Source organism: Adiantum capillus-veneris, chromosome 28 (genome assembly GCF_014529385.1).
Source record: "Adiantum capillus-veneris isolate H3 chromosome 28, ASM1452938v2, whole genome shotgun sequence".
Lineage (NCBI taxonomy): Eukaryota > Viridiplantae > Streptophyta > Polypodiopsida > Polypodiales > Pteridaceae > Adiantum > Adiantum capillus-veneris.
This window is the reverse complement of record NC_140958.1, coordinates 60,551,574-60,578,200: the sequence shown is the minus strand read 5'-3', so window position 1 is coordinate 60,578,200 and position 26,627 is coordinate 60,551,574. Positions and strand designations below refer to the sequence as shown.

Genomic DNA, 26,627 nt, shown 5'->3' with positions numbered 1-26,627 from the left:
AGATAAAAAGTCTTAAGTTGCAAGAGCATGAGTCCAGAAATGGGAATTGAAGATGAAGCGGAATGAAGGAACCATCAAGAACATTTCTCTCTCTCTCTCTCTCTCTCTCTCTCTCTCTCTCTCTCTCTCTCTCTCTCTCTCTCACCAAGCAATTGAACTGGGAAAATCCAGGCGCCCACGACTGCGAAGAACTACACAGCATCGACGAAGGCTACGACAGAAAATTCGGAGCACGCTGGCCAGGCATACACGACGCCCAGTCAGACTACTAACCATGGAGGAAATTGATGAGATTCGCCAACGACCGATGCTAGATCTCTTGTGATTCAGCTATCCCAACAAGCCGCCCATTATTCTGCTTAGTTTTTTGCCTGACTCACATCGACCAACTTAGGACCCCATAGTATATATCTTTGTTTTGTACCGTTGTTAGGTTATTTTGTTACTCTGACTTTGTATCAGATCCACCACTTTGTAACTTTCGGGTCTCATAGGTCATTTTGGCCTTTTGAAGACGTTAATATAACATTTCATTTCATTTCATTTCTCACACACACACACACACACAAGAAAAAGAGGCTGATTCTATTACTTTAGCCTCCTCGCTACAGGCTCCCATGCTCGAGGGTCATCCCATATAGGTTCTATGGCTGGGAGGTGAGCTTGATGTTCGTTCTCTACACTTGTCTGTGTGAGTATGGCTTGTGTCATGTCATGTGTGCATGATGGTACGTAGAAGAGACGGTGAAGATACTTTACCCTTAGCAGATCTTAGCACATAAGGAAAAGAAAGTTGAGGGAACGCTGGCCCAAACACACGTGATCAAGTTCAAGAATTACCCTGCTCTTAATGCCAAGTGGACGTAGGAATCAGGATATTCCACAGTTGAAAGAGCTTTATCTCACCGCTTTTGGTTTGACACCAACCACTCCAAGAGTTTATGCGGATTTAGCAGTTGAGTTTGGTGCAATGCCTTTTGCATAGAGGAGAGCCAATCCACTCTCTTAAAAACAGATAACTAGAATTGTGAATAGCGTCACCCAATAACGTCTGACATTTTTGGGGCCTTGAGTTGACAATACTCTATCTATGCCTTCTATATGTGCATATGAAGATCATAGTTGCGACAAAGATGTTTACTTTTCAAACTGGTGGGTTTAATTATGTGTGAGAGTAATATGTCTGCAACATTTTATCTATGTGCACCACTGTGGTGATGATGATGATCTATTGCATTGAAGACATCCATATAGAGGTCAGCATGGACTTGGTTGTGATAAGTAGATAGACCGAGCACGGATCAATGATACATTTGAGTTCTAGTGTGGACCAAGTCTCAAGATGTGAATGTGATTGATATTTGTTGTCCAAAATCCAATGTAAACTAGGATGCGCTCGTGCATGCTTTGAGACTCTACTGTCTTGAGTGGATGATCTACATGCCTGCATGAAGTCATTGTCTACTGATTTTTCATGCTATGTTACTTTTGCAAGCATAATCGAGGGCCATTACCCTTTTTTTGACGTGGAAGAGGGGGGGGGGCGGGTGGCTAATGTGGCAAGGGACCACTCTACGGACTTGACTAGAGCAAGCATAGAGACCTGGATGGTTGGCTGACTGCCGGATTTCATGCCACAAAACGTAGGCCTTTGTACAATGCTTACATGGAAGTATGTACCGCTGCTGACGTAGCATTTTTTTACATGGGTTTCTTATTTGGGGGCCAGTTCTACTCCTTGAGCTGATTTTGTGAAAAGCACATTATTTAAGTGCTTTCAAGCACAGTTCTAAATAGCAGATGATTTAAAGTTGCTTTTGGGGCCAGGTGCCAGGGCACCTTAAGTTGACAGATCATGTGAGTGGGCTCACACAGAACAATTGTCACCATGAAAGAAATACTGCAAGGAGCTCGTGTTGCGGGGCCAATCCGTCTGAGTGGAGAACTTGGCCCCTCCTTCTGTCTTGACAGAATTGGTATCTTCTAGTTCAAGTTTTCCGTTCAGTCAAGATGTTGTTCCATTATTTTACCGCCTTGTCAGGTGACTCGCTGATTTGAGTTGTTGATGTTGCCTGAAAACAATGGAGTAGATCTAGGCTTAGTTTCTAACTTACTGGTCCCTGAATAATTAACGGAGTATAATGTAGAACTATATGGGCCAGCCATTTCTCGGCCATCTCTGAAACAGGTGATACTCTGAGATTGAAAGTTCATCATTCTGAAATATCTGATTGTAATGTAGCCAGCTGATCACACTAGCCTACCTTACATATGCCAGACAGTCAGTAGTATGGTGAAACATGTATTTTTGACCTGCCATCTCTCGGCCATCTCTGAAAGGGTGATACTTTGTTCCCTACTGTTTTTTTTTTATTCCAAGAAAAAGATCCTTCTATTAGTTAATGAAACTAGAGAGGGCTACAACACTCATAAGGGGAGACTCTCCCAATGAAAAAACAGCATATGTACAATATGGAAATATCTGATTGTAATGTAGCCAGCTGATCACACTAGCCTACCTTACATATGCCAGACAGTCAGTAGTATGGTGAAACATGTATTTTTGACCTGCCATCTCTCGGCCATCTCTGAAAGGGTGATACTTTGTTCCCTACTGGTTTTTTTTTATTCCAAGAAAAAGATCCTTCTATTAGTTAATGAAACTAGAGAGGGCTACAACACTCATAAGAGGAGACTCTCCCAATGAAAAAACAGCATATGTACAATATGAGGCTAGATCAGGAGATGGGAGGAGGAAAAAGCCACACAGGTGGACGGTAGTGCCAGCTGAGCTCACCCCGGACCATGGTGAAGAAAGGCCCAGGGCGCCAGAGTCGTGAGGACTCCTCTCTGCGCTCCCGCATGTGGTCGGAGCTGCCCTGAACTCTCTCAAACTGTCCCCTGAGAGTATGGATCATACTCCAGCCAAAAATCTCGAACAGTCTCCACTGGTGACACAAGGCGAGCCTCGAAGATGCAGACCAGCTCCCAACACACCTCTCTCTCACTGCACCACTCCTGTGGGGTAAGCTCTGTAGTAGCAGGTTGGAGTGTAGGTCGACCCCCCTTATCACTATCATCCTGCTAGTGGAAGATAGCTCAAACTGTAATGCAGGGCCTGTGAGAGTGGACCAAGCAGCTGCCCCCCAAGTGTACTGCCGTGCAGTGGAAAGAACTGGCATCAGCCGAAGGACCCAAAGCCAAACCTGCTGTGCCATAGGGCAATCCTAAAGACAGTGACGCTGACTCTCCAAGGGATGGTCACAAGCTACACATGCTGCCGAGAGACCATTGTTTTTTGAGTATATATGTCCCTCGTTTTCCAATTTCTGACTGCAACTACAACTACTAAACTTACATATGCTAGGTAGTCACAAGTACTATGATGAAACTATCTGTGTCTTCAGATGATTGATGAGTCCATATATACTTATATTTAAGGGTATATGTTGTCAGTGGAATGGTTCTTCTGCATGATATAGTTCATAACCAAACCATTTAAGTAACGATTATTTTGCGCACCTCTTGGTAACGCCACACATGTATATTGACTGGTTTGTGTACAGAAGCATGTATTCGTGTTGATGTAGGTGCACACAAGCATGCACACTTACGCACATAGAAAAAGCACGCGTACGGCATGCATAGACATAAACACATATGCTATTTCCTTCTTCAATGACAAAAAGTTCCAAATATTTTGATTATGATGAGTAGAGACACACAGTTTTGAATTGGAAGACTGACCGTGAACTCTGTCACTTGGACAGCATCAGAAAATGGAGCAAATAGGCCTGCTGCCTTGTACATGGCAAGAACAAAAGCCACACATGATGTTGATTTTCCATCACTGTAAATCCACTCATCATTTTCAGGCATTGCCAACAGTATATCGAACGGTATTCCCTTTTCCTCACTTGCCATCAAAATGCTTGGCAGATCCAATCCCTGCACCCAGGTAATTTGTAACTGTTATTAGTAAGAAGAGGACTTATTCAAAAATTTGGCTTCAATATTACCGAGTATTTGTGAGGTTGCATTGATTTCCATGGACGTATCACAACAATTTATTACCTGTGTCCCTAGACGTTTGTTTAAAGCCTCATTCCACATGTTCGCTGCATAGGCAGGCTGTACCCTTGTCCACATAGTCATTAAAGACATGACCTGAGAACAAAGCAGTGACACTTTCTTTATTATGTGTATAGACCAAAATGGGAACAGCAGCTTGCCATAGGAGATGACTTACCACGTGAGCATCAAGTGGGGGTGGATAATTATCAATAGCAGTGTCTATCCAGCTAAAGATCATGTTATGGTAGCCATATGGTTTCCCTTCCATTTGACGAGCAAAGGCCAAGGCTGCACTAGAATTGAACCTTGCCCGCATATTAGGATGCAAAGGCAGAAGGGCCACGTGTGCATGAGCGACGTCATCCAGCTGGAGTTGCCACCATTCATTCCAAGGCATCAACGCAATGATCTCCTCCCCCTTCAAACAAAAAAAAGATACTTCAAGTTCAACTGAGCCACAAACATTTGGCTAGTTCCACAGTCAGAAGCCCTACCTTCTCATTTTCATGACCAGATTCACCAACCCAGAGTTGGTTGTTCTCATCTCTTAGACAAACAGCTGTATGACCAGCATAAGCTCCCGTGACCCATTTTTCTAAAGTTTCAAAACCTCCCCATCTTCCACGAATCTTTGAAAGGGCCAGGAAATCACCAGAATGAATATCATCAACAGAGAAGTTTGTGACCCGAGGTCCCATGCGTTTTATTAATTTTGTCCCCATGTGCTTCTCTAAGAAGGCAATGTTGGAATTTTCTCCCCATCCTGTGTTTGAAAATAAAGGCAATACATCCCAGAGTGACTCAACTGTCCCTAACATACCTGCTGGCATCAAGAACACAGAAACACCATGTTGCTTAACCTGAAAAAGAGTGATAGGTTTTAGACTCTCTCTCTCTCTCTCTCTCTCTCTCTCTCTCTCTTACCCATACTCTATCGCATTTTTTCATTTTTCCTTTTTCTTTCTCTCTCTCTCTCTCTCTTTTTTTTTTGGAAAAATCAGGGCTATATATTACTGAGTACAATATAATCCCCAGCGGATGCCAAAATAGCCTATCACGTGGGGTGTACAATCTGAATGGAAGGGTGAGAGCCACTATAGTGACAACTCGACTAGAACAATCTCATGGTGGTCTGTGTGATGAGTGAAGGAGAAGCCACTGAGGGGGGGCATAATGCCATGTAATCTGGCCACCTGTAAGTGTGAAGAAGAGTGGTGATCTGGCCCAACGCCGAAGGAAGGCAAATCGACGAGCCTCGGTTGCTCTAGAGGTATCTGAGGAAGAATCCCACTGCCAAATGAGGGTGTGAATGATGTCCAGCCAAATGGCCGTGAGGGTATCCTGAAGGAGCTGTGGTGCTGCACTAAGAATGTGAAGACAACGAGCTCTCCAAATATTCCATAGTGTAATGCTAGTGATGACTGAAAAAACTTCATCACGGGTCTGAGGATCCCCCTGCCAAGCGATCTGTGGTAACATAGCCAAAGTCCCTCGCCGATAACCAGTCGAGGTAAGCATAAGAGCTGGATCTGTGTCAGAGCCCTCGTAGAAAAGATGCGGCCCGGGCATCGGCATCAACAATGAAACAGATCCCCAAGTGAGAAATCCATGCTGAACACCGGCTCTGCTAAGTAAAAAGCAAACTGCTAGCCACACGATATGGGAAGAGGAGCATGACCAAAGACAGTGTGCAGGGGACTCGGGTAGTCGCAGAGGACATCGAGTACATAACGGATCATGACCCATAGTAGCTAGCCAAGTCCCAACTGGAAGTCCTGCATGTACAATCATCCACATGAAAAAAGAAATACGACGAGCCGCATGTAAATCCCAGATGGCTGACCAAAACTGCTGTAGATAGGCATGGGAAAGACCTGAATGTAACCAGAAACGCATACGAGTGGGCTGCTGTGGGTGCTGTCTCATCAATGCTAATCTTCCAATTCTGACAGTGTACTCAAAGAAAGATATAGGTGCACCAGTGGGGCTAGAGTGAGGCCAATGCCACTCTCCTGGGTCCCAATAAAGCTGAGATAGTGCATGACCCTCCCACACCCAAAGCCTCCAAAGGGCGGCATCAGCAGAAGCGAAACGGGGGTCAACACAACGACGCTTCCCACAGGAGCCTACTACTCGTATGGCCTCCCATCGAGCGCCGGGGTAGACAAGGTGCGGAGAGGTGGTAGCATATGTCAATCTAACATGAATCCCCTGAGAGTAGTCTGTATCAACTGTGAACAACATGGTGTCTAAACGAACTAATAAGAGAGTGCTCTGAGCAAAGAGACCTTCCCAGCCACTATGGGGAGGCATCTGAACCGTGCCTCGCATGACTGCATCCCACTGTGAAGGAACGGCGGAGTCAATCTCAAGCAGTCTGTCCGTCACTCCACGACCAATGTCATAATGTTCTGCCACAAAATCTGCATCCAACATACGTGTCTCATGAAACAACCGCATAGAGGCAGCAGGGCCAGTGTCCCAAGCAGCCCAATCAATGTGAGTCCTCTCTCCAAGCTGACGGGGAGGATTAATCGAAGAATCAAGAACTGCATCATTCCAAATGAGAGGTTGGCGCTCAATCTCCTCACGACATGAGGGAGGTGAGCGTATGATAGCCCTTCGCATGGAGACCCAAATCTGAAGGAGTGATTGGATGAAGGGTGAGAGAGTTCTGGTGAACAAGGGGGCATCCGTAAAGAGAAAACGATACCCTGTATGCCAAGCATGGCCATCTCTGGTGCCGCGGCGCGGAGTCGCTGTGGAAAGAGCAGTCTGAAGAAGCATCTTCCAAGGTTCTTGGCCGGGAAAAAGACCCCGAACAATAAGCTTGGTAAGAAGGGCGCGGCTCTATAATTCTGGATCAATAATGCCAAGGCCACCCTCTGATCGAGGGCGAATAATCGTGGACCAACGAACTCGGGCACGAGTATCAGTACTCCCATCTGTGCCACTCCATAAAAAGTTCCGCATGAGTCTGCGGAGTGAAGGGGATCGGGGAGCACCACAGACGGAGAGTGAGAGAGAGGAGACACACGACACACAGATATGGGTGGGGAGACTCAAAGAGTGGCAGCTCCCCCTATACAGTATACTCACTATAAGTATAGGGTAACAATGGGCGGGCGCCCATGACCTGGGCGACCGGTCAAGGCACATAGGCCTTAACCCCAACAACCTCCCACTTAAAGGCCAATGTGCCTTTAAGCAAGATCTACTAGTGTACAACTAATAGAAGGTGAGAGATTCTCTCAACCTATGCCCACTGACTCTCGATGAGCTAGTGCATCCGGCTCTACTGATAGACAAACATCCTGCTGCGGAAGCCACACAGAGCTAGCTCCAAGCTCTGCAAAGAGTCTACAAGAGCTCATGCACTCCTGCAAGTATTGGTCCAATACCTGCAAACCTCCCCTATGCTCTATGCCGAGATCAGTCATCGAACAACTAATCAACCCTGCTGCAAATGCTCCCACTGCAGCTGCTATGTCGGACCTCGAGATCAGCATCTTGTACATGAGACCACCGAATGCCGATGCAATGCTAGCGGGCCCTGCTAGCTCTACGGAGCATGCATCAACATATATATCCCTGGCAATAGGCATCTCTGACTGACAAGGCGTGTCAGCCACATGCATTTCCTGACTGTCCGCAAAAGACGCATCAACCTGTCGTGCAACCTCAGAGCAAACCAGCTGCTCTAGGTGTCTGCTGGAAGACATATCCTGCACAACTATATCCCCATGCTCACTGTCGAGCATAGAAAGGAATGATTGCATAATCGCTGACGTCTCAACCTCCTCTGCAATCATCCACTGCAAACATGACCACTCAATCTGTTGTGACTCGCTAGAGCTCTCATGCTCTAACTCCGTATGCATAGACTCTTGCACAACGTCCTCCTGTCGTGACTCACTAGAGCAAGACCGCTCTACCTGTCTATCCTGCATAGAAGTACCTCGCACAACTGACTCTCTGCTTTGCTCAGTCACTAGCAAAGCATGCATGTCTGACTCTGTCACCTCTCTGTGTGACTGCTCAAGTCGTGCCCCAACTGTGTGCACAACGAGCTCACTACTCTGCACTCCATGCAAAGCATCCTGCAACCCACAAGTAAAAGAGACTCGCCTGCTCTCGCTCTCTACCTGGCTGCGTGATCACAGAGACAACACCGTCTCTCGCGTGATCCACATGCAATGGGTAACCTGTACCACTCCTGGCACCTCTCGCAATCACTAGCGAACCCAAATGCATCACAAAATCTCGCTCTCGTAGCAAAATCTGACATCCACTATCCCGTAACTGTCTGACTGAGATCAAATCCCGTCTCAGATCTGGCACATAACGCACATGACGCAGGGTAAATCTCATACCACTGGGCAAGGACAAACATACGTCTCCTGCACCCTCAATGTCATACACAGCACCATCAGCCATGTGCACACAACCAAGTCTCCCACTAGAAAACATGCTAAACCACTCACGATGCGACGTGACATGGAAAGTAGCATCTGAATCTAGTAACCAATGTGAAGACAATGTGCAATCCGATATGCAATCCGTAGACATAAGGTCGTCTGAAGACAAGCTAGATGTAAATGTGACATCGCCGTCACAAGCATACTCAATAACCACCGTACTAATCTCACTAGCATCTGTCATGCCCAAATCTGCATCACACATCTGTCGCCTCCGTTGTCTCAAACGCCTGAAACATCGACGCCTAATGTGCCCTCTATGTCCACAATGCCAACATGTCAAGTCTCTATGCGTGTGGGACCAATCTCTCCCATGGACATAGAAGTGGGACTAGACTCCCCTGTAGACATGGATGTCGCGTACATAGCATGTAAACTCTGCCATAAAGCATGAGTTGTAGTCTCCCTCGAGACTTGCCAGTCAACAGATTCAACCAGATGCAAACGAATCGTAGACATGGCTAACTCATCAAGATCCTGCCAATCATCATCACGCATAGACTTGGGCTTCGCCGATAAACCACGCAAGGGTTTATCCTGCCCCAAATAAGCCAATGCAACAAGCATATGTTCCTTCCAAGCAACAAAATCTGCACCATCAAACTGTGTCAGACCATAACGCTGGAAGTCAAATGAAAAATCAGCCATAATGCTCGCAAAAGAGCAACCAACAATGAGTAGAAAATGTCAACCAAATCAGCCCTAAACTGGCTCGAATTGCATCAACAAAAGTCTGCAAATATGGTTGTAAAATACGGTTGCAAATCAGTCCCAAAATTCAGCTCTTAAACAGCTGCATAAACAAGTCACAAATGTGTCCCAAATCAGCCTACAATTGAGCCATACATGGACACCTGCAAAGAGGAAACAATGGCTGAAAATTCAGCGCCCAAATAAGCCCTCAAACCTGCTTGTAAACTTGTAAACCTGTAGCTGAAACCTGCTGAAAAACCTCAAGCCATTAGTGCTCGAATCCGGCTACCTAGCTCGTAGCCACACAAGCATACATCACAATACTCACTCCTGTGTGTGTAACCCGTGAGCTAATCACCAAGCCCACAATGTGCGGTATCGATGCATACACACGCACAAATCTCCCACCTGCAGAGAACACCGCATGCAAATGCTGAGTGCAACCCGCAATCTCTACCTAGATCGCATAAATGATATGCATAAAACTCCTGGGAAAATTTCGCCAAAGTTTTGACGCACAATGGCTATCAACACAAAATAACCATTGTCCTGCAAGCTCAATACAATGAGCAATCAATGCGCATCAAACTACACTCAATATACATGCATAAGCTCTGCAAACCTGTGTCCAACAAATGCTCACAAAGAGTACCACAGGTGATCATACATGTCATCCATAACCAACCTCTGCACTTGCTCACAAGATCTACTGCTCACCACTGAACGACTTTCTTCTGTGCTTCTTTGAGCTCATAGAAAGGCTCAAACTCACTTCCCACCTCGATGCGTGAGCTGAATGCATCAATCTCACAATGCTTCCATGTCTATGGAAGCTCCAAGCTCCAACCTGTCGCCGATGTAGCTGTTGCAAAGCTTGCCCGAAGAGGGAAAATGATGTACACTGTGGGCTGATCTGTAGAGGAACTCTGATCTGTGAGCACTAGGAAGCTCCTGAGAGCTCTCCTACAAGCCTCTGTGTATGCTTATGTGGTGAGCAGTAGATCTTGTGAGCAAGTGCAGAGGTTGGTTATGGATGACATGTATGATCACCTGTGGTACTCTTTGTGAGCATTTGTTGGACACAGGTTTGCAGAGCTTATGCATGTATATTGAGTGTAGTTTGATGCGCATTGATTGCTCATTGTATTGAGCTTGCAGGACAATGGTTATTTTGTGTTGATAGCCATTGTGCGTCAAAACTCTGGCGAAATTTTCCCAAGAGTTTTATGCGTATCATTTATGCGATCTAGGTAGAGATTGCGGGTTGCACTTAGCATTTGCGTGCGGTGTTCTCTGCAGGTGGGAGATTTGTGCGTGTGTATGCATTGATACCGCACATTGTGGGCTTGGTGATTAGCTCACGGGTTTGACAGGCGTACAGTTATCTTGGCACACTCACAGGAGTGAGTATTGTGATGTATGCTTGTGTGGCTACGAGCTAGGTAGCCGGATTCGAGCACTAATGGCTTGAGGTTTTTCAGCAGGTTTCAGCTACAGGTTTACAAGTCAGTGGGCGCCCAGACTCTGGGCGGCCGGGCAAGGCACAGGCGCCTATACCCCAACAACCTCCCACTTAAAGGCGACTGTGTCTTTAAGCAAGAGAACCTAGTCTAAAGACTACAAAAGGCTCTGATACCAATTGAAGGGGATCGGGGAGCACCACAGACGGAGAGTGAGAGAGAGAAGGAGACACACGACACGCAGATATGGGTGGAGAGACTCAAAGAGTGGCAGCTCCCCCTATACAGTATACTCACTATAAGTATAGGGTAACAATGGGCGGGCACCCATGACCTGGGCGACCGGTCAAGGCACATAGGCCTTAACCCCAACACGGAGCTGAGCTATCACTCTATAATGTAGCATCCAACAGGAGGCCGTATACCATACTGTAGCCAGAATGACCTGGTTGGCGACCAATGCACGGCCCGCCAACGACAGATGACGTGAAGACCAATGACAAAGCTTCTTGCGAATAGACTGCAGTACGGGTGCAAACTACTGCTGTGAGGAAACATCAAATCCAACCTGGAAGCCCAGATATCTGCATGTCTGACCTGGCTGTAGCCATGTGAAACCATCAGTTACCCCCCAAGTAGGTACGTCATCACTGCCAACCAATAACCCATAGGATTTATGCCAGTTAATGCGTGCACCACTGGCAATGCAAAAAACCTCCAGGGCTCCCCGCATGGCATCAAGAGCTGCTAGCAAATAGCGCAACATCAGCATAGTCTCATCAGCAAACTCCTGATCGATAAGGTCCGGAGCTGAAGGTACTGGCATGGTCAAGCCACGAAATGCATGAGTCTGAGCACGAAGAAAGTCGGACATACTCTCTCCCACAAACAGATACAGATATGCTGCTAAAGGGCATCCCTGACGGACAGATCGAGAGAGCTGAAAACTGCGACTGACACAACCACCAATAGTAATAGCACTGCTGGCAGTCCTGAAGAGAGCGAATATGCCTGAGATCCATCTCGAAGGGAAACCCATCCTGGCTAATGATCCTTCTAGAAACTCCCACTCAACACGATCGTATGCTTTCTCGAAGTCAAGGATGAAAAAAGCGAGAGGTTCAGAAGATGTTCTGGCCCACTCTACTGCCTCATAAAAAGTGAAGATATTATCTAGTATGCATCTATCCATGACAAAGCCTGTCTGAGAAGTGTGAATAATATCTGGTAAGAACGGTCGCAAGCGATGGCTGATCAGTAACGCTAATATCTTATATACCGAAGGGAGGAGGGTAATAGGTCTCCACTGGCGAAGCTGAGTGGTGTCACCCCCTTTCGGAATAAGAGATATGAGACCTGAACAAAGATCCGGATGCATATAGCCTGATGCAAAGATATCCTGACAACCACGAAGCAGTGGTGTACGCAATACATCCCAATAGGTCAAAAAGAAAGCTCTAGTGAGGCCATCCTCGCCTGGACAGGAAGATGGATCTAGACTCTCGATAGCAGCATGAAGCTCTGCAAGGGTGAATGGGGCCAACAAGATCTTTGCCATAGTGTCTGTACAACGACGTTGGGTGTGATGCCAGATCTGCTCACGGGCAAGTAAAACCTCAGTAGTGCATACATCAGCAGTGAACAATGCCTCAAAATAATCTGCAGACATATCAAGAATAACATCAGGATGCATATGAAGTGTTCCTTGAGCATCGCACAAAGTCCTGAGGGTGGTGCCAGGAGGGCGCTCTTTATGCGCAGTGAAGAAGTCCTTATTCATTCGATCAGCTTTAGCTATCCAATGAGATACTGAAGCATGATGAGTGAACTCAGACCTAGCCTCCTGTATGCGACGAATTTCCTGTGTGAGCTCTGTCTGTCTAGCAGCGAGATAAGCATCCTAAGGCCACTCCTCAAGCAAGCGCTCAGTGGAACCAAGAGGAATGTGGAGGTCAGACTCGCATACTCTCAACTGATGATGAATACTAGAAGTCTGATCACGGCAGTAAATACTAGACTGAGTAATGCAATGTGCAAGGAACTCTCCAGGGGGACCACAGTAAGAATCACCTGTGGACCACAAGTCACGAATCTGCTGCTGCAAGACTTCGGTGGTGAGAACACTGTCAGGGATGCGGCAGCCTCGTCTCTGTGCAGCGGATCTAGTGAAAGAGAGAAACAATGAGATGGGAAAATGATCTGAGAGGCTTGTCCCTCGCCAAATAGTAGTAAATCCACCTAGAGCTGTTGCCCAAGGGCCAATGTAAAAATGATCAAGTCGCTCTAATAGTCTTCCCTGCTATCTCTGAAACCCCCACGAGTAATGAAGTGTAGCAGGGTGGTGACCAAAAGAGGGTATGTGCCAAGCGTCAACACCTTGAATAGCTAGAAGAAATTGATCCCAAGCTGGCTGCTCATCTGGAGAAATGGATGATAGAACTGGAGGAGTGAGCGATCGCCAATCAGAGTCGCTCTCGACGTTGTTGAAGTCGCCTCCAACAACCCAAGAGTCCACAGCAGGTAGAGCAGCAATCAAAGAGGACCAAAAAGTAGCTCTCTCCCGAGGAGTAGTGGGTGCATATACTGACATAAAACCAATGGTAGAGTCCCGAATCCGAATAGAAACATAGACTGCTCTACCAGCGACAAGGGTGCCATGCTGCTGAACTGATGCTAAGTATCGTGGCCCCACTGAAATGCATACACCGCAACTCTGTCCATGAATGCCTAGAGCAGGCTCCCAAAAAGTGTGAGCCCCCGAGGGCATGAGATTACCAAAGGGAGAGGCAATCTTATGCTCCCGTACTAGTAATATATCCACAGTGCCTACTACATGAGCATGTAAATCTCTGCGAAGTAAAAGCTTACGTGAACCTCTTACCCGAGAAGTCTGTAAACCATTAGTATTCCAAGAAACTACATGTAAATCCATAGTCTGCATGGAAGAATTGGTAAAGCATCTGACTAACTGCGCATCTTCTTGGAGGCAGCTGGGCCATCCAAGGGATGAGTTTCTGGCGGGAGGAAAGCAACCCGCAAGCCTTCTCTAAAATATGGCGTCTCATTGCACCAACTGCGAACCTCAACTTGTTTACATTGCATGACCGATGCTGCAGCTTTGACACCCCAAATGCGCATAGACATAGGAAGCACCACATCTGAGGATACATGAATGATCATAGGCAATGAATAGCAAGCATAAACATCACTCCATTCCATTGCACCAATACAGGAAGGGAAGTGTGGAGACAATACATCTGGAGCGGAAGTAGACAACCATAAATTAAGCTGAGCCATAGTTTGTGCATGCACAAAATGCAGAACCTGATCCTCGGACCATTCTTGAGCTGCATGGAATGGAAGGAAAAAGGAATGGGTAGGCTGAGAGCGACTGCCTATTAAAGAGGGAACACAACTTGGCTTGTGGTGCATAAGGTAGAGCTGCACTCGCAATGGTCCTTCTGAGTCACCGCACATTTCAGCTCGATGAGTGCGCCATGAAAGAGGGCAAGAGCTGAGAAAACTGAGTGGGACGTAAGTATGAGCGGCGGAGGGAGGGGGTGGACCAGAAGGTGGAGGGGGGGGAGTAAGGGCGAGAGGGAGGGGAGGAAAAGGGAGAGGAAGCAACGGTGAATGATCCATCTGCATGGGAATAGGGATCTCGAGAATAGGGGAAGGAGCAGGCAAGGGAATGGCAAGTGATGGAGGAGCTGGTAGCAGAGGTAAGTGATCCTGGGCTGAAGAAGAAGAATGGCGAGGAGAAGCTAGGGGTAAGGGAGTGGCGGAAACTTGTGAGGGAGCAGGAGAGTTAACATTGGGGGTTGCTTGCGGGGTGGGTTGCTGACGAGGACGGAAGGAATGGTTACGACCTACTGTCTGCCATGCAGTCTCAGTAGGAACTGAAGCAGAGGGAGGAACATGGAGGGTTGAAGCTCTGGGAGCACCCTTAGGTTGCTGAGGTGCTCGAGTAGTAGTAGTAGGAACCGACTGTGGATGCTGACCACGTGGCTGAGTGTGGGTGCCTCGAGTTGGCTGTTGTTGGCGCCGATGGCGTGGCTGAGTGGGGCAATCGCGCGCCAAGTGTCCCATCTCGTGACAACGTAAACACTGTCCTGGGCGGCCAGTGACTACCATTCGGCATGAGTAGTCTCGATCACGCACAGCCACAGTAACTGTATCTAGTAATGAAGTATTCCCAAACACTAGGACCTAAATGCGAGGTGGACCAGAGGAGAAGATGCAAGATCCTGCAACTACTGTGCCAAAATGAGCAGCAATCATGTGAAGGAGATGCTCATCAATAAAATGGAGAGGCATATCCGGGAAGGAAAGCGTCAGAGGGAATCTGGGAATAAGATGCCGGCTGTCAAACTCCTCAGTAGTGAACTTTGGATACCACCTCGTCAAGTATATCATTCTGCGACCAGAGAGTATCGGAGAGCAAGCCAGGAGAGCTGAGGCAGTGGCGGGATCTGAAAGACGTACCATGAATATGCCTCTACCAAGTAATGTAAGTTCCGAGACCCGTCCCTGAGTAGTGCCTAGTGCAGTCTGACACCAATCACGTATAGAAGAGCGAGGTGGAGACTGTCCAATCATCCGGCCAACCAAGGCATGTTGTGCCAAGTGTTGAATTTTGGAGTCAATGCGTGTCAACAGGTCACCAGTACAATCCACGCGACAGGCAAGTGGTGATGGAGCGCCGTGTGTGGCACTCAAGACCAGCAAAGCCGCCATGAAGAATGGGCGAGACTGGCAAACGAGAAAAGCAAGACCCAATAGTGAAGCTTGAACTCTTTCACGCTCTCTCTCTTTCTCTCCCTCCCTTGCAGGTAGCAGAACGATGCACACTGTGAAGGTTTGAAACAGGTGGGGTTGGCGGACTGTTAGGGTTTCGGAGAATTAGAATTAGGGTTTCCAGGAAATTAGGGTTGCAGGAAATTAGGGTTTTGCAGGCAGCAGAGCGCGAGGAGGAACGCGTGGGGCTGCAGGTAGCATAGCGCGAGGAGGTGACGGGCTGCAGGCAGGGGACGCCGCGACTTCAGGCTGACGCCGTGACTGCAGGCTGCAGGGATGGGGGTACGCGGCAGCTGCAGGTGCGCGTGGATGGTTGCTCGTGATGAAACCGGCCTATTCAATCCAAAAAGGGCGGTAGACTTTACATTAAACCTTGATTTAGCTTTCACCCATTATTAGTCGTCTATTTTACCTGCGCTATAGTGACACAAGAGAGGGGAATGGGATACAGATGCTAGAATGCACCTGTATGAGAAGACCGACACCAGATTGGCCCCTAACTTAGGCGCCCCTTTCGGTATTTCTTTATTCTTTAAAAGAGGGAATAAATGCTGTGGATCCCTAAGAGCTGCCCCGCACAAACTTGGCTGAATTTCAACTGTTCCGGCCTGATTTCGGCAACATAACTGTACTAGGACCCTTCACAGTCAGTATTCTCACGCATTGACCGGACTTTCCCGACGCATACGGGCACTTTGCAAAACCTGGCGAGAATCTGCAGCACGCTGAATTCTCTGTTTTCAGCCCTGAAATTGCGCCAGATCACCTGTACAGCGGTCCCCTTGCGTCCCCGAACCTCCTGGGGGTATTAGGGTCCGTTTAGGGCCAAAACCCTAAACCTGCAAAAATACACAGCAGCCTGTAATTTACTGTTTCGGGCTCCGTTTCGTGTGCCGGTCGCATCCGTAGCAAGTCCTCGAGCTCCCGCACCTGTAGGGCTACTTGCCCTTTGAATCGGACGAGATTTCTGGCATGAAACCTCTCCAAATTCACCTGTACCTGCGGGGGATTAGCCGCTAGCTAATCCAGTACGTGTGCAAGAGGCTCTTGCCTCGGCAATCGCGCATGAACCCACACAACTGTACATTGGTCAAATGAAGAGCCCACTAGAGGGGCATAACATACTGCCAAAGGGGAGAGAGAGAGCAGTGCGTAGCGTGCAAGGCATCACTCTTGGCACCGCATTGTGCATAAGAGGGAAAGCAAGCACTCCATAGCTCTTAACCTGTGACAAAAACTGAAAATGAGGCTCTCCCCCTCCTAAATTCAGCGCCACTTCTTGTTGCATGAGGCAAGTGCACCAGAAGGTGCCACTTGGCACATTTATAAGCATTTTCCCGTTTCGGGGTTGCCGCCTAAAAATCTCCCAACCGGCTGCCCAGTTGACTTCACGGCAGAGTAAGAAAATGTTCCCTTTGTCATTCCGGAGGTAATGACGTCAACACATTTTCAGGTCCCAAAATAGCAGTTCCCTAAATTTTAGGAGATGCTGCCATTGTATCTTTCTAGGTCATCCGACCCTCTTTGTACACTGCGGCCACATCCAGAACTGAAATGGAGCGTCTGTAGCAAAGGATTCCACTTTGGCTAGTCAATGACCCCGCTTGGCTAACCGTAGTCCTTGTCCAACCTTAGTGCTCTCTTGCCCTCAGGCTTGGACTCCCTCTGGACAGTTCCACACTAGCTATGCAATGCAGGGCAGTTAGATTTCCCGAGGGGTGTTTCCAAAAAGTGAAAGTAAATAGATAATAAGAAAGAAATCAACAAAAAGGATAGATAGTAGTCACACGCTGGTGACATGCGACTGGCTGACGGTTCGCGCAGGGCTGGCTGCAGGTTCGCTCTCTCTCTCTCTCTCTCTCTCTCTCTCTCTCTCTCTCTCTCTCTCTCTCTCTCTCTCTCGATGGTTTTGACTCGTTAGATAGAGTCATGAGATATCAGGATCAAAGAATTCTCGGATTATTCCTACTTGAGATACAGAGACATAGAGACGCTCTATTGAGTGGGCAAAGACAGAGACAGTCTCAGAGACGCATCTCAGATTTCTTCAGCCCGAGTACCACAGAGGCAGAGGGGACACCACCATCACAGAGCTCAGTTCCCGCCCATACACATACCAGCCGTACTCTCATTGATCGAGCTATTGAGTTAGGGAGATCGAGATGACCACGACTGAGGAGGGGAGCCACGCAGCACCGGAGGAGATTGCAGCAGAGGATCCACAGGATTCTAGCACGACACCCAGAGTGTCGATCAGGATAGGCTTCATACTACTGCTATATTGTATCATGGTGACACTTATCCCCACTTTGTACCTTTATGGCATGATACCATTGATCAGCCTACCAACCACCCATAGGAGTCGGTAGCACTCCTATCAGTTTCTTTGTTTGTAGTTTTCTTTGTTTGTACCCAGACTTGGTACTAGACTCATCATTGTAATCAGTTGGTCTCATAGGTCATTTTGGCCTTTTGTAGACGTTAATATATCATTTCATTTCATTTCTCTCTCTCGCCCATACTCTTATCGCATTTTTTCATTTCTCCTCTCTCTCTCTCTCTCTCTCTCTCTCTCTCTCTCTCTCTCTCTCTCCCGTACTCTATCGCTGCCCCTCTCTTGGGCACAATAAACATGCTCGAAGGACGCCTGCTGATCCAAGAGAGTAAGATAAATACGCTGGAAGACCGAGTGATGACTCAAGATGAAGATATTGCGTCACTCAAGAAAGATCTCGCCGAAGCATGATCAAGAAACACACTGGAAGAGGGCGAACTGCAACCCTCAGTAATCGAAGAAATCAACAAGATCAAGGAGCAAGTACGGGCCATCAAAGAGGGAGAAGAGCAACACAAAGAACCGACGACCGGATGTTCTTACTAAAACTCAACAGAAGGCGGATAAAGCTGAGAAATGGATCAAGGTGGCCAAGAAAGGAAAAGGCAAGGAGATAACGCCCACGTCCACACCCACTATCATTAATCAGACACTAGAGGAGGAGCAAAGAAGACGGGTGCGCGCTTTACATGTGAGAATTTGCGGTCTTAGAGACAAAGGCAATGTGGACGTAGAGGTAAAAGAACTCATAGCCTTGATGGGGGTACATGAGCCGACGCACACAAGAGCATGGAGAGTGGGAAACATAAAGAAAAATGGAAGCAGTGGGGAAACCTCAAAAGAAAGAGCACTCATCCTCCGTTTTCTCTCCATGGAAGAGAAGAAGTCCTTCTTGAAAAAAAGACCAACTCTTAAAGAGATTGGCATCTTTCTTGGGGATGATCTCACCCTCTCGCAGATCGCTCATATGTAGGAAGTAATGCCGGAGATTAGAGCAGCAAGGGAAAAAGGCAAGATTGCCTTTTACCGAGATGGAAGAGTGGTAATACTAGAGCGACGCTCCACATGACGGTGCGAGACTTATGAGACCACACTCAAAGTGGCTGCCTGGAACTCTAATGGATCTATGAGTCTTGATGTGGGTGCTTTTGAGGATAGCTTTACTGGAAGAGACGTCATCTTTTACTCTGAGACACACCAGGCCCCTGGGCAATCCATGCCTCACATCAGTGGATACAGGTGGGAGACAGCTTACAGACAGGAGACACGCTCAGAGCACAGAGGACGGGGCTCGGGGGGAGTGGCAGTGTTATTTAGAGAGGATCTGCAGCCATTGATACATATAGCCCGCAGGGATGAGCAGGCTAGGTACATGTGGGTGAGATTGAAAGCAGAGACATGAAGATATCTCTACCCTGCTATTTGCTACTTTCCCCCGAGTACATCAGTTTATGCATCACCTAGAGGACAGTCCCCTTTCTCTATTTTGGATGAGACATATGGGAGTTCTCTTGGGATGGTGACATTATCATCCTAGGGGACTTCAATGCTAGGACTACCCATCACCAAACAGTGTTTTATGATACTTCAGAGGAGATGCTAAGAGAGCTAGATGTTGTAGAGACGGGCCTGTCCACGCTATCACACGATGTGGAATATACTGAGTATGGGCGACACCTGATAGACATGGGCACCGCACATGGATTGGCCATCTTGAATGGCCTACAGAGATTTCCTGCTGCGGGAGGTTTTACATGCTTCCCACACAGACATGGAGCCAGCACAGTGGACTATGTCATGGCACAGCCGAATCTCATCTCTAGTATCCAGGATCTCACAGTTGGGCCCAGACTGGTCGGGGTGGCAATGGATCATGCTTTGGTGTCGATGACCATCTCCTTCCAGTTCAATGTAGCACACAGGCCACGGGTGGTAGCCCCTACTCGCTACACCTTCACACGGGAGACGGATTCTGTAGACATAGACGGGATCTACAGACGCTTATGCACTGAGGACCCGAGGGACCTCTGGAGGAACTAACTACTATACTAACATAGACATTACATGATGCAGCAGCAGAGGCATACCCACACACCCAGCCTGAGCAGAGACGCCGATCAGGGAGCATGCCTCAGAACACTTGGTACGATGAGGAGTGCCGCCAGACTAGAGCCAGACGCCAAACTTCAGAGGGAGGTGCTTTTGGGGGACGTCACTCATAGACAGTCACAGATTGACTTTTGACGCCTGGTGCAGCGGAAGAAGAGTGCCTTTTTGGCTCGACTCGAGCAAGATCTATACCAGTTATTCTTGAGTCAGGACTCGCGTGAGGCGTGGCGGCTCTTTCATGAGCAGTCCCCCCCCCCCCCCCCCCCCCCCCCCCACCTTGCTATTTCCTCCATGGAGACCTAGGGTCAGTACGAATCATCTTTGTACACAGTACCCAGACAGCCGCCCCTTCCCAACCCCCCCGATCCAAGCTATTGACGGGATGAGGACTAGGAGAGCATATGATCATGATGGCTTAGTCGCTGAGTATTTCATGCATGCCAAAGACCTACCAGCAGAGCTTATAGCAGTTATGTTTAACCGGGCCATGTGTGAGGGCCTACCGGTCACTTGGAGCCTATCTACGATCATACCTATCTTCAAGTCAAGAGACCCCATGGAGCTTGGGAACTATCGCACTATCATGATTGGACACACACTGGCACGGTTGTATGCACCCATTCTTGAGCAACAGCTGAGTAGATGGGCAGAGAGGGAAGGAAGGCGTGCAGCTGGGCAGGCGGGGTTCAGGAGAGGCTTCTCTACTCTTGACCATATCTTGACACTCAGGGCCATCATCGAGGAGGGCAGATCTCATGGGAGACAGATCTATTGTAGCTTTGTGGACTTCCGCAAAGCTTTTGACACAGTACCCAGAGCTAGATTGATGCGCAGATTACAGGAAATGGGAGTACCCACAGAGCTCATTTGGGGGATCATGGCATTGTACAGATCAGTAGTAGGGCATGTACGAACCCCTGAAGGACTTTCTACACCGGTTCACTCCACTATTGGGGTGAAGCAGGGCTGCCCGCTCTCTCCTACTCTTTTCGGGATGTATGTGGATGAGGTTTCTGACTACATTGAGAGCGATGGTGATAGAGGTGCACAGTTGGCAGGGACATGGATTCCACTTTTGTTATATGCTGATGATATAGTGTTGATCTCCGAATCTCCAGAGGGAATGCAACGTCAATTGGATGCTTTGCATAGGTTTGCCCACGAAAGTGGTTTGGCTGTCAACCTTGGTAAAACCAAGGTTATGGTGTTTAATACCACCCCACAGTGGATCAGGAGGTCAGCACCTACATTCACATACGGCCAGGAGACTGTGGAGTACACAGAGGCTTACACTTACCTTGGAGTGGTTTTTAGCGGACCTGCATTCTCACTCAGAAGAGCAGCAGAGACCAGACTGACTAGAGCCCACGCAGCATTGGGTAGATTAGAGAAGATGTGTTCGCAGGTTCAGTTTCAGGAGCCCCGGACGAAGCTCTGGCTCTTTGACACTTTGGTGGCTTTAGCATTGCTCTATGGAGCTGAGATATGGGGACCTTCATTGGATCACCACGGGAGGCCGGGGCGCACAGATGGATGGGGGAACATGGAGAAACCTCTCGTCTCTATGATCTCGTGGCTCATTAGAGCCAAGGCATCAGTACCACAGGCCATTATCCGAGCAGAACTAGCGGCCCCCCCACTAGTGGTGGAGGCGCTCACCAGATCAGTCTCCTTCATAAACCACACATGGGAACTTCCTAGAGACACATATGCTCGCATAGCACTTGAGTCCTCTCGACAGTTAGCCACGCAAGGAGATACAACATGCTGGTATGGGGAGATGGCATCATGGTTTCAGGCGCATGGGTTCAGCATAGACAGGCTGCCACCATTCCAATACTCATTGGCTGCACCATCTCTCACTCTTACACAGTCAGAGATCACCAAGCTGATCCGCCAAGACCTGACCCAGCTAGACACCAGGAGGACATGGATACAGCCAACACAGGAATTGGGCACGAAGATGGCTTTCTACATAGACCACCTTCTCCAGCTTACGGAGGATGGTTTTGTGACGAGACCCAGATACATGGACACCCACTTGTTCCATGGGGTACGATGTGCTATTGGCCAGTTACGCACATCTTCTCACAAGCTGCGGATTGAGACTGGGAGATACAGCGGAGTACTAGCAGAGGCCAGGACATGCCCCTTGTGCGACATGGAGCCTGAGACAGAGCTGCATTATACATGCCGCTAGATACGAGACCGCTTCCATTGCTTGTTCAGAGAGGGTTTGGGACCACTCTCAAGAGTCATGGGATACGAGGATCAGAGATGCCTAGGTCTGTTCTTGCTCGAGCTACACAGACACAGAGATAGCCTGATGAGTGGCGAGGCTAGCCAATCTCAAAGACGGATCACAAACTTCTTCAGAGCAGACGTGGGACAGCCGCAAGAGCCACTCCCACAGCAGAGATCCCCCTTGTCTCACACCAAAGGCACACTGATCGACCGAGCGACTGAACTGGGGAAATCCAGGTGCCCACGACTGCGGAGGACCACACAACATCGACGGAGGCTACATCAGAATATTTGGAGCACTCTGGCTAGGCATGCACGACGGCCGGTCAGACTACTAAACCATGCAGGAGATTGATGAGATCCGCCAACGACCGATGCTAGATTTCCTGTTATTCAGCTATCCCAGCAAGCCGCCCCTTTTTTGCTTAGTTCACATCGACTAGTCTAGGATCCCATAGTATATATCTTTGTTTTGTACTGTTGGTAGTCTGTTACTCTGACTTGGTATCATATCCACCACCTTGTAACTTTCTGGTCTCATAGGTCACTATGGCCTTTTGAAGACGTTAATATAACATTTCATTTCATTTCTCTCTCTCTCTCTCTCTCTCTCTCTCTCTCTCTCTCTCTCTCTCTCTCTCTCTCTCTCTCTCGTGCAGATGAGGATGGATTCTAGTAGTAGTAGTATTTTTGTTCTAGTTCTTTTGTACCCAGACATGGTATCAGATTCACTATTTTGTAACAGATTTGTCTCGTAGGTCATTTTGGCAGTTTGAAGACGTTAATATAACATTTCATTTCATTTCATCTCTCTCTCTCTCTCTCTCTCTCTCTCTCTCTCTCTCTCTCTCTCTCTCTCTCTCTCTCTCTCTCTCTCTCTCTCTCTCTCTCTCTCTCTCTCTCTCTCTCTCTCTCTCCTCTCTCTCTCTCTCTCTCTCTCTCTCTCTCTCTCTCTCTCTCTCTCTCTCTCTCTCTCTCTCTCTCTCTCTCTCTCTCTCTCTCTCTCTCTCTCTCTCTCTCTCTCTCTCTCTCTCTCTCTCTCTCTCTCTCTCTCTCTCTCTCTCTCTCTCTCTCTCTCTCTCTCTCTCTCTCTCTCTCTCTCTCTCTCTCTCTCTCTCTCTCTCTCTCTCTCTCTCTCTCTCTCTCTCTCTCTCTCTCTCTCTCTCTCTCTGTGCGCATGCGCGCGGACCTTACTCAGCTAGATACCACCAGGACTTGGATACAGGGCACGAAGATGGATTTCTATAGAGAGCATCTTCTCCAGCTTACTGAGGATGGTTTTGTGACGAGGCCTAGATGCATGGACACCCCCTTATCTCATGGGATACGATGTGATATTGGCAAGATACGCACATCTTCACACCAGCTTCGGGTCAAGACGGGTAGATAGAGCGGAGTACCAACAGAGACCAGGACACGTCCCTTAAGTCACATGGAGCCTAAGAAAGAGTTGCACTACACATGCCACTGCCCAGTTTACTATGAGATACGAGGCCGCTTTCACTGCCTGTTCAGAGAAGACTTTGGATCACTCTCTACAATCGTGGGGTATGAGGACCAGAGATGTCTAGGATTGTTTTTGCTCGAGCTACACAGACACAAAGAGAGCTTGATGAGAGGAGAAGCTAGCTAGTCTAAGAGACGAATTGCAGACTTCTTTAGAGTGGACATTGGGCAGCCGGAGGAGCAGCCACCACAGCAGAGCTCACATTTTCCTAACACCAAAGGCACATTGATCGACTGAGCGACCAAGCTAGGGAGATCTAGACATCCACGACTGCGGAGGACTACACAACATCGACGCAGGCTGCATGAGAGGATTCGAGTCACTTTGGCCCGACATGCACGACGCTCGATCAAACTACTGGACATGGAGGGGATTGATGAGATCCGCCAACAAACGATGATGGATCTCCTGTGATTTCGCTCTTTTGAGGATTGTACATCCTGCTCATCTTGTACCAAGTTACCAACCTTTGTATCAGCTCTTACCCATTATATGCCCCCCCACACACACCCACATTGTGTTGTATTAGCTCTCATTCACTACTTTCACCCCCCCTACTCATATCCTACACGGTTCCAGCTAGCTGCTTAGTTCACATCTAGTAGTTGTGGATTCTCCCTGTTTTTAGTACCTTTTTTATTTTTGGTACTCAAACATTGTATAAGATTCACTGCGTTGTAACTTTTTGGTCTCATAGGTCACTTTGGCCTTCTGAAGACGTTTATATAACATTTCATCTCTCTCTCTCTCTCTCTCTCTCTCTCTCTCTCTCTCTCTCTCTCTCTCTCTTGCGCGCACCTGCTGCCCCTCACACCGCATGGACCCTCCACCCGCCTGTTGACCAATATTTGGCCGCTATCAAGCCTCTTCAACCACGTCTGCACCCATAAACACACACATGCGCGCACGCACACTTTTAAAAAAGAAAAATCTTGTTAATGGAATTTACAAGTGGGAAACCTAAAAGCAAGGAAAACCCTCACGGTGCTTGCCACAAGGCTGTGGCAACCACTAACCACTAACCTTAGTTATTAGTTTCTTTCCCTTGAGACATTGTATGGCCAGTGTGAAACGGCCCACGGCCGAAAGTTTCACCTGTAGTCGGGAAGGGCAGGTCGCCACGAGATGGTTGGGCACTCAACTCTGAGCAGTAAAAGAGTGTCTAGGGTCAAATCAACATCGTTTAGGCCCCTTGCTACACTTTATAAGTCGGTGGGTACTACGAATTTAACTCAAAAGAGGCAAAGTGGACACTTGACGACTGCACAGCAATTTGCCAAGTCTGCATGAAGAGGGGGCGCCCATTTTGAGAGTAGAGGCTGATTTTTGCTTCTAAGTGAACCATTGTGTGTGAGTAGTGGGTGCAGGTGATCACAATTTTAATGGAAAGCTTGCCGTCTCCCTTGCTCTATGTATTGCGATGGTTCCGCTCTCGTGTACCTCTTCCCCCCTTTAAATACAGAATCGTAATGCCCCGCTTGCGGGCTTTCCATCTGTATGTACAGTTGTGTGGGTTCATGTGTGTATGCCAAGGCAAGAGCCTCTTGTCCATATATTGGATTAGCTAATTGCTAATCCCCGGCAAGTACGTGTGAATTCGGGGAGATTTCACGCGAGAAATCTCATCCGATTCAAAAGGGCAGGTAGCCCTACATGTGCGGGAGTACGAGGGCTTGCTACGGATGCGATCGGCACGTGAAACAGTGAATTACAGCCTGCTGTGTATGTTTGCAGGTTTAGGGTTTTGACCCTAATTGATCTCTAATACCCCCAGGAGCTTCGGGGAAGCGACGGGATCGTTGTACGGGTAATCTGGTGCATTTTCGGGGGGAAAAACAGAGAATTCAGCATGCTGCAGATTCTCGCCAGGTTAGGGAAAGTGCTCGTATGCACTAGGAAAGTCACCTTTTGCATGGGGATTTTATCTGTGAAGCCTCCTACTGCAGTTATGCTGCCGAAATCGGGCTAGAGTAGGCCATTTTCAGCCCGGTAAAAGCGGGACAACTTGAAGGAACTTGCAGGATTTATCTCAAGTTTAATAAGAATAAAGAAATACCGAAAGGGACGCCTGTCTTTGGGGCCTACAGGGTGTCATTGTCTGCTTGGTAGCACTCTAGCTTCCGGGTCGTGGTTTGTTTAAAGTGTTAATTCCAGTCACAAGCTTATTCGTGAAGTTCCTTTATGTCGTTAAGTTCAAGTAAAGAATCGAGTGAAAGCTAAAGTCTACCGCCCTACGGGCCGGTTTCATGGTTCCGTCGCACCAGGACATAATCACTTTTTCCTTAGAGAGTGAGATGTTCCCAACGTCATAAGCGAAATGCAACGCTTGACCAAGCGACAATTTGAAATGGGGAAACCTGCTCAAATGCAGACTCTCCAATCGAAGGGAGTTGCCTAGAGAGGATTGTCGACCATGCCGTAATGCGAAGTGACAGCCCAACAATGAGAGAAATAGTAAAGGGACATCCTAGAGAGGTTCGGGAGGGGTAGCTATACTTTTCAGACAGGGACTCAGAGCAAAATATAGATTGCGGCATGGGACCCACAATCCTGTTACCTTTGGATCTGCTTTGAGCTATCATGAGACAGGATCACCTATATTGCCCTTTGCTACTTCGCCCCTTCAAGCTCCACATTTTCTACTATAGAGACGGAGAGGGATGGGGAGGAGAGACCATCCCCATACACATGATTGTCAAATGAGATTATGGAGTACTCTACACTCGGGGAAGTCTTCCTTATGGGAGACTTCAATGCCACGACATGCCGTGACTAGTGTTAAGACATACGACGCAAAGGAGCCGGTGGCACAACACGCCACACAGGAGGAGGCTACCATGAGAGACTCAACAGACATGGCTCGCATCATAGAGTACGGTCATCATTTCTTAGATTAGGCTCTCAACATTGTCTCGTTATTTATAACTCGA

At 48.0% G+C, this 26,627-nt stretch overlaps 1 protein-coding gene across 1 annotated transcript in view; it reads right to left on the bottom strand.

The window, feature by feature from the left end:
* LOC147420528 (uncharacterized) overlaps positions 1–26,627 on the bottom strand; it is a 92,441-nt gene that overhangs the window by 500 nt on the left and 65,314 nt on the right. The window contains exons 3-6 of the mRNA XM_086503986.1: positions 4,569–4,934; positions 4,250–4,492; positions 4,075–4,167; positions 3,748–3,948 (exon numbers count right to left, since the gene is read on the bottom strand). Coding sequence (XP_086360112.1) covers positions 3,748–3,948; positions 4,075–4,167; positions 4,250–4,492; positions 4,569–4,934 — 903 coding nt within the window. The remainder of the gene's footprint in view (positions 1–3,747; positions 3,949–4,074; positions 4,168–4,249; positions 4,493–4,568; positions 4,935–26,627) is intronic.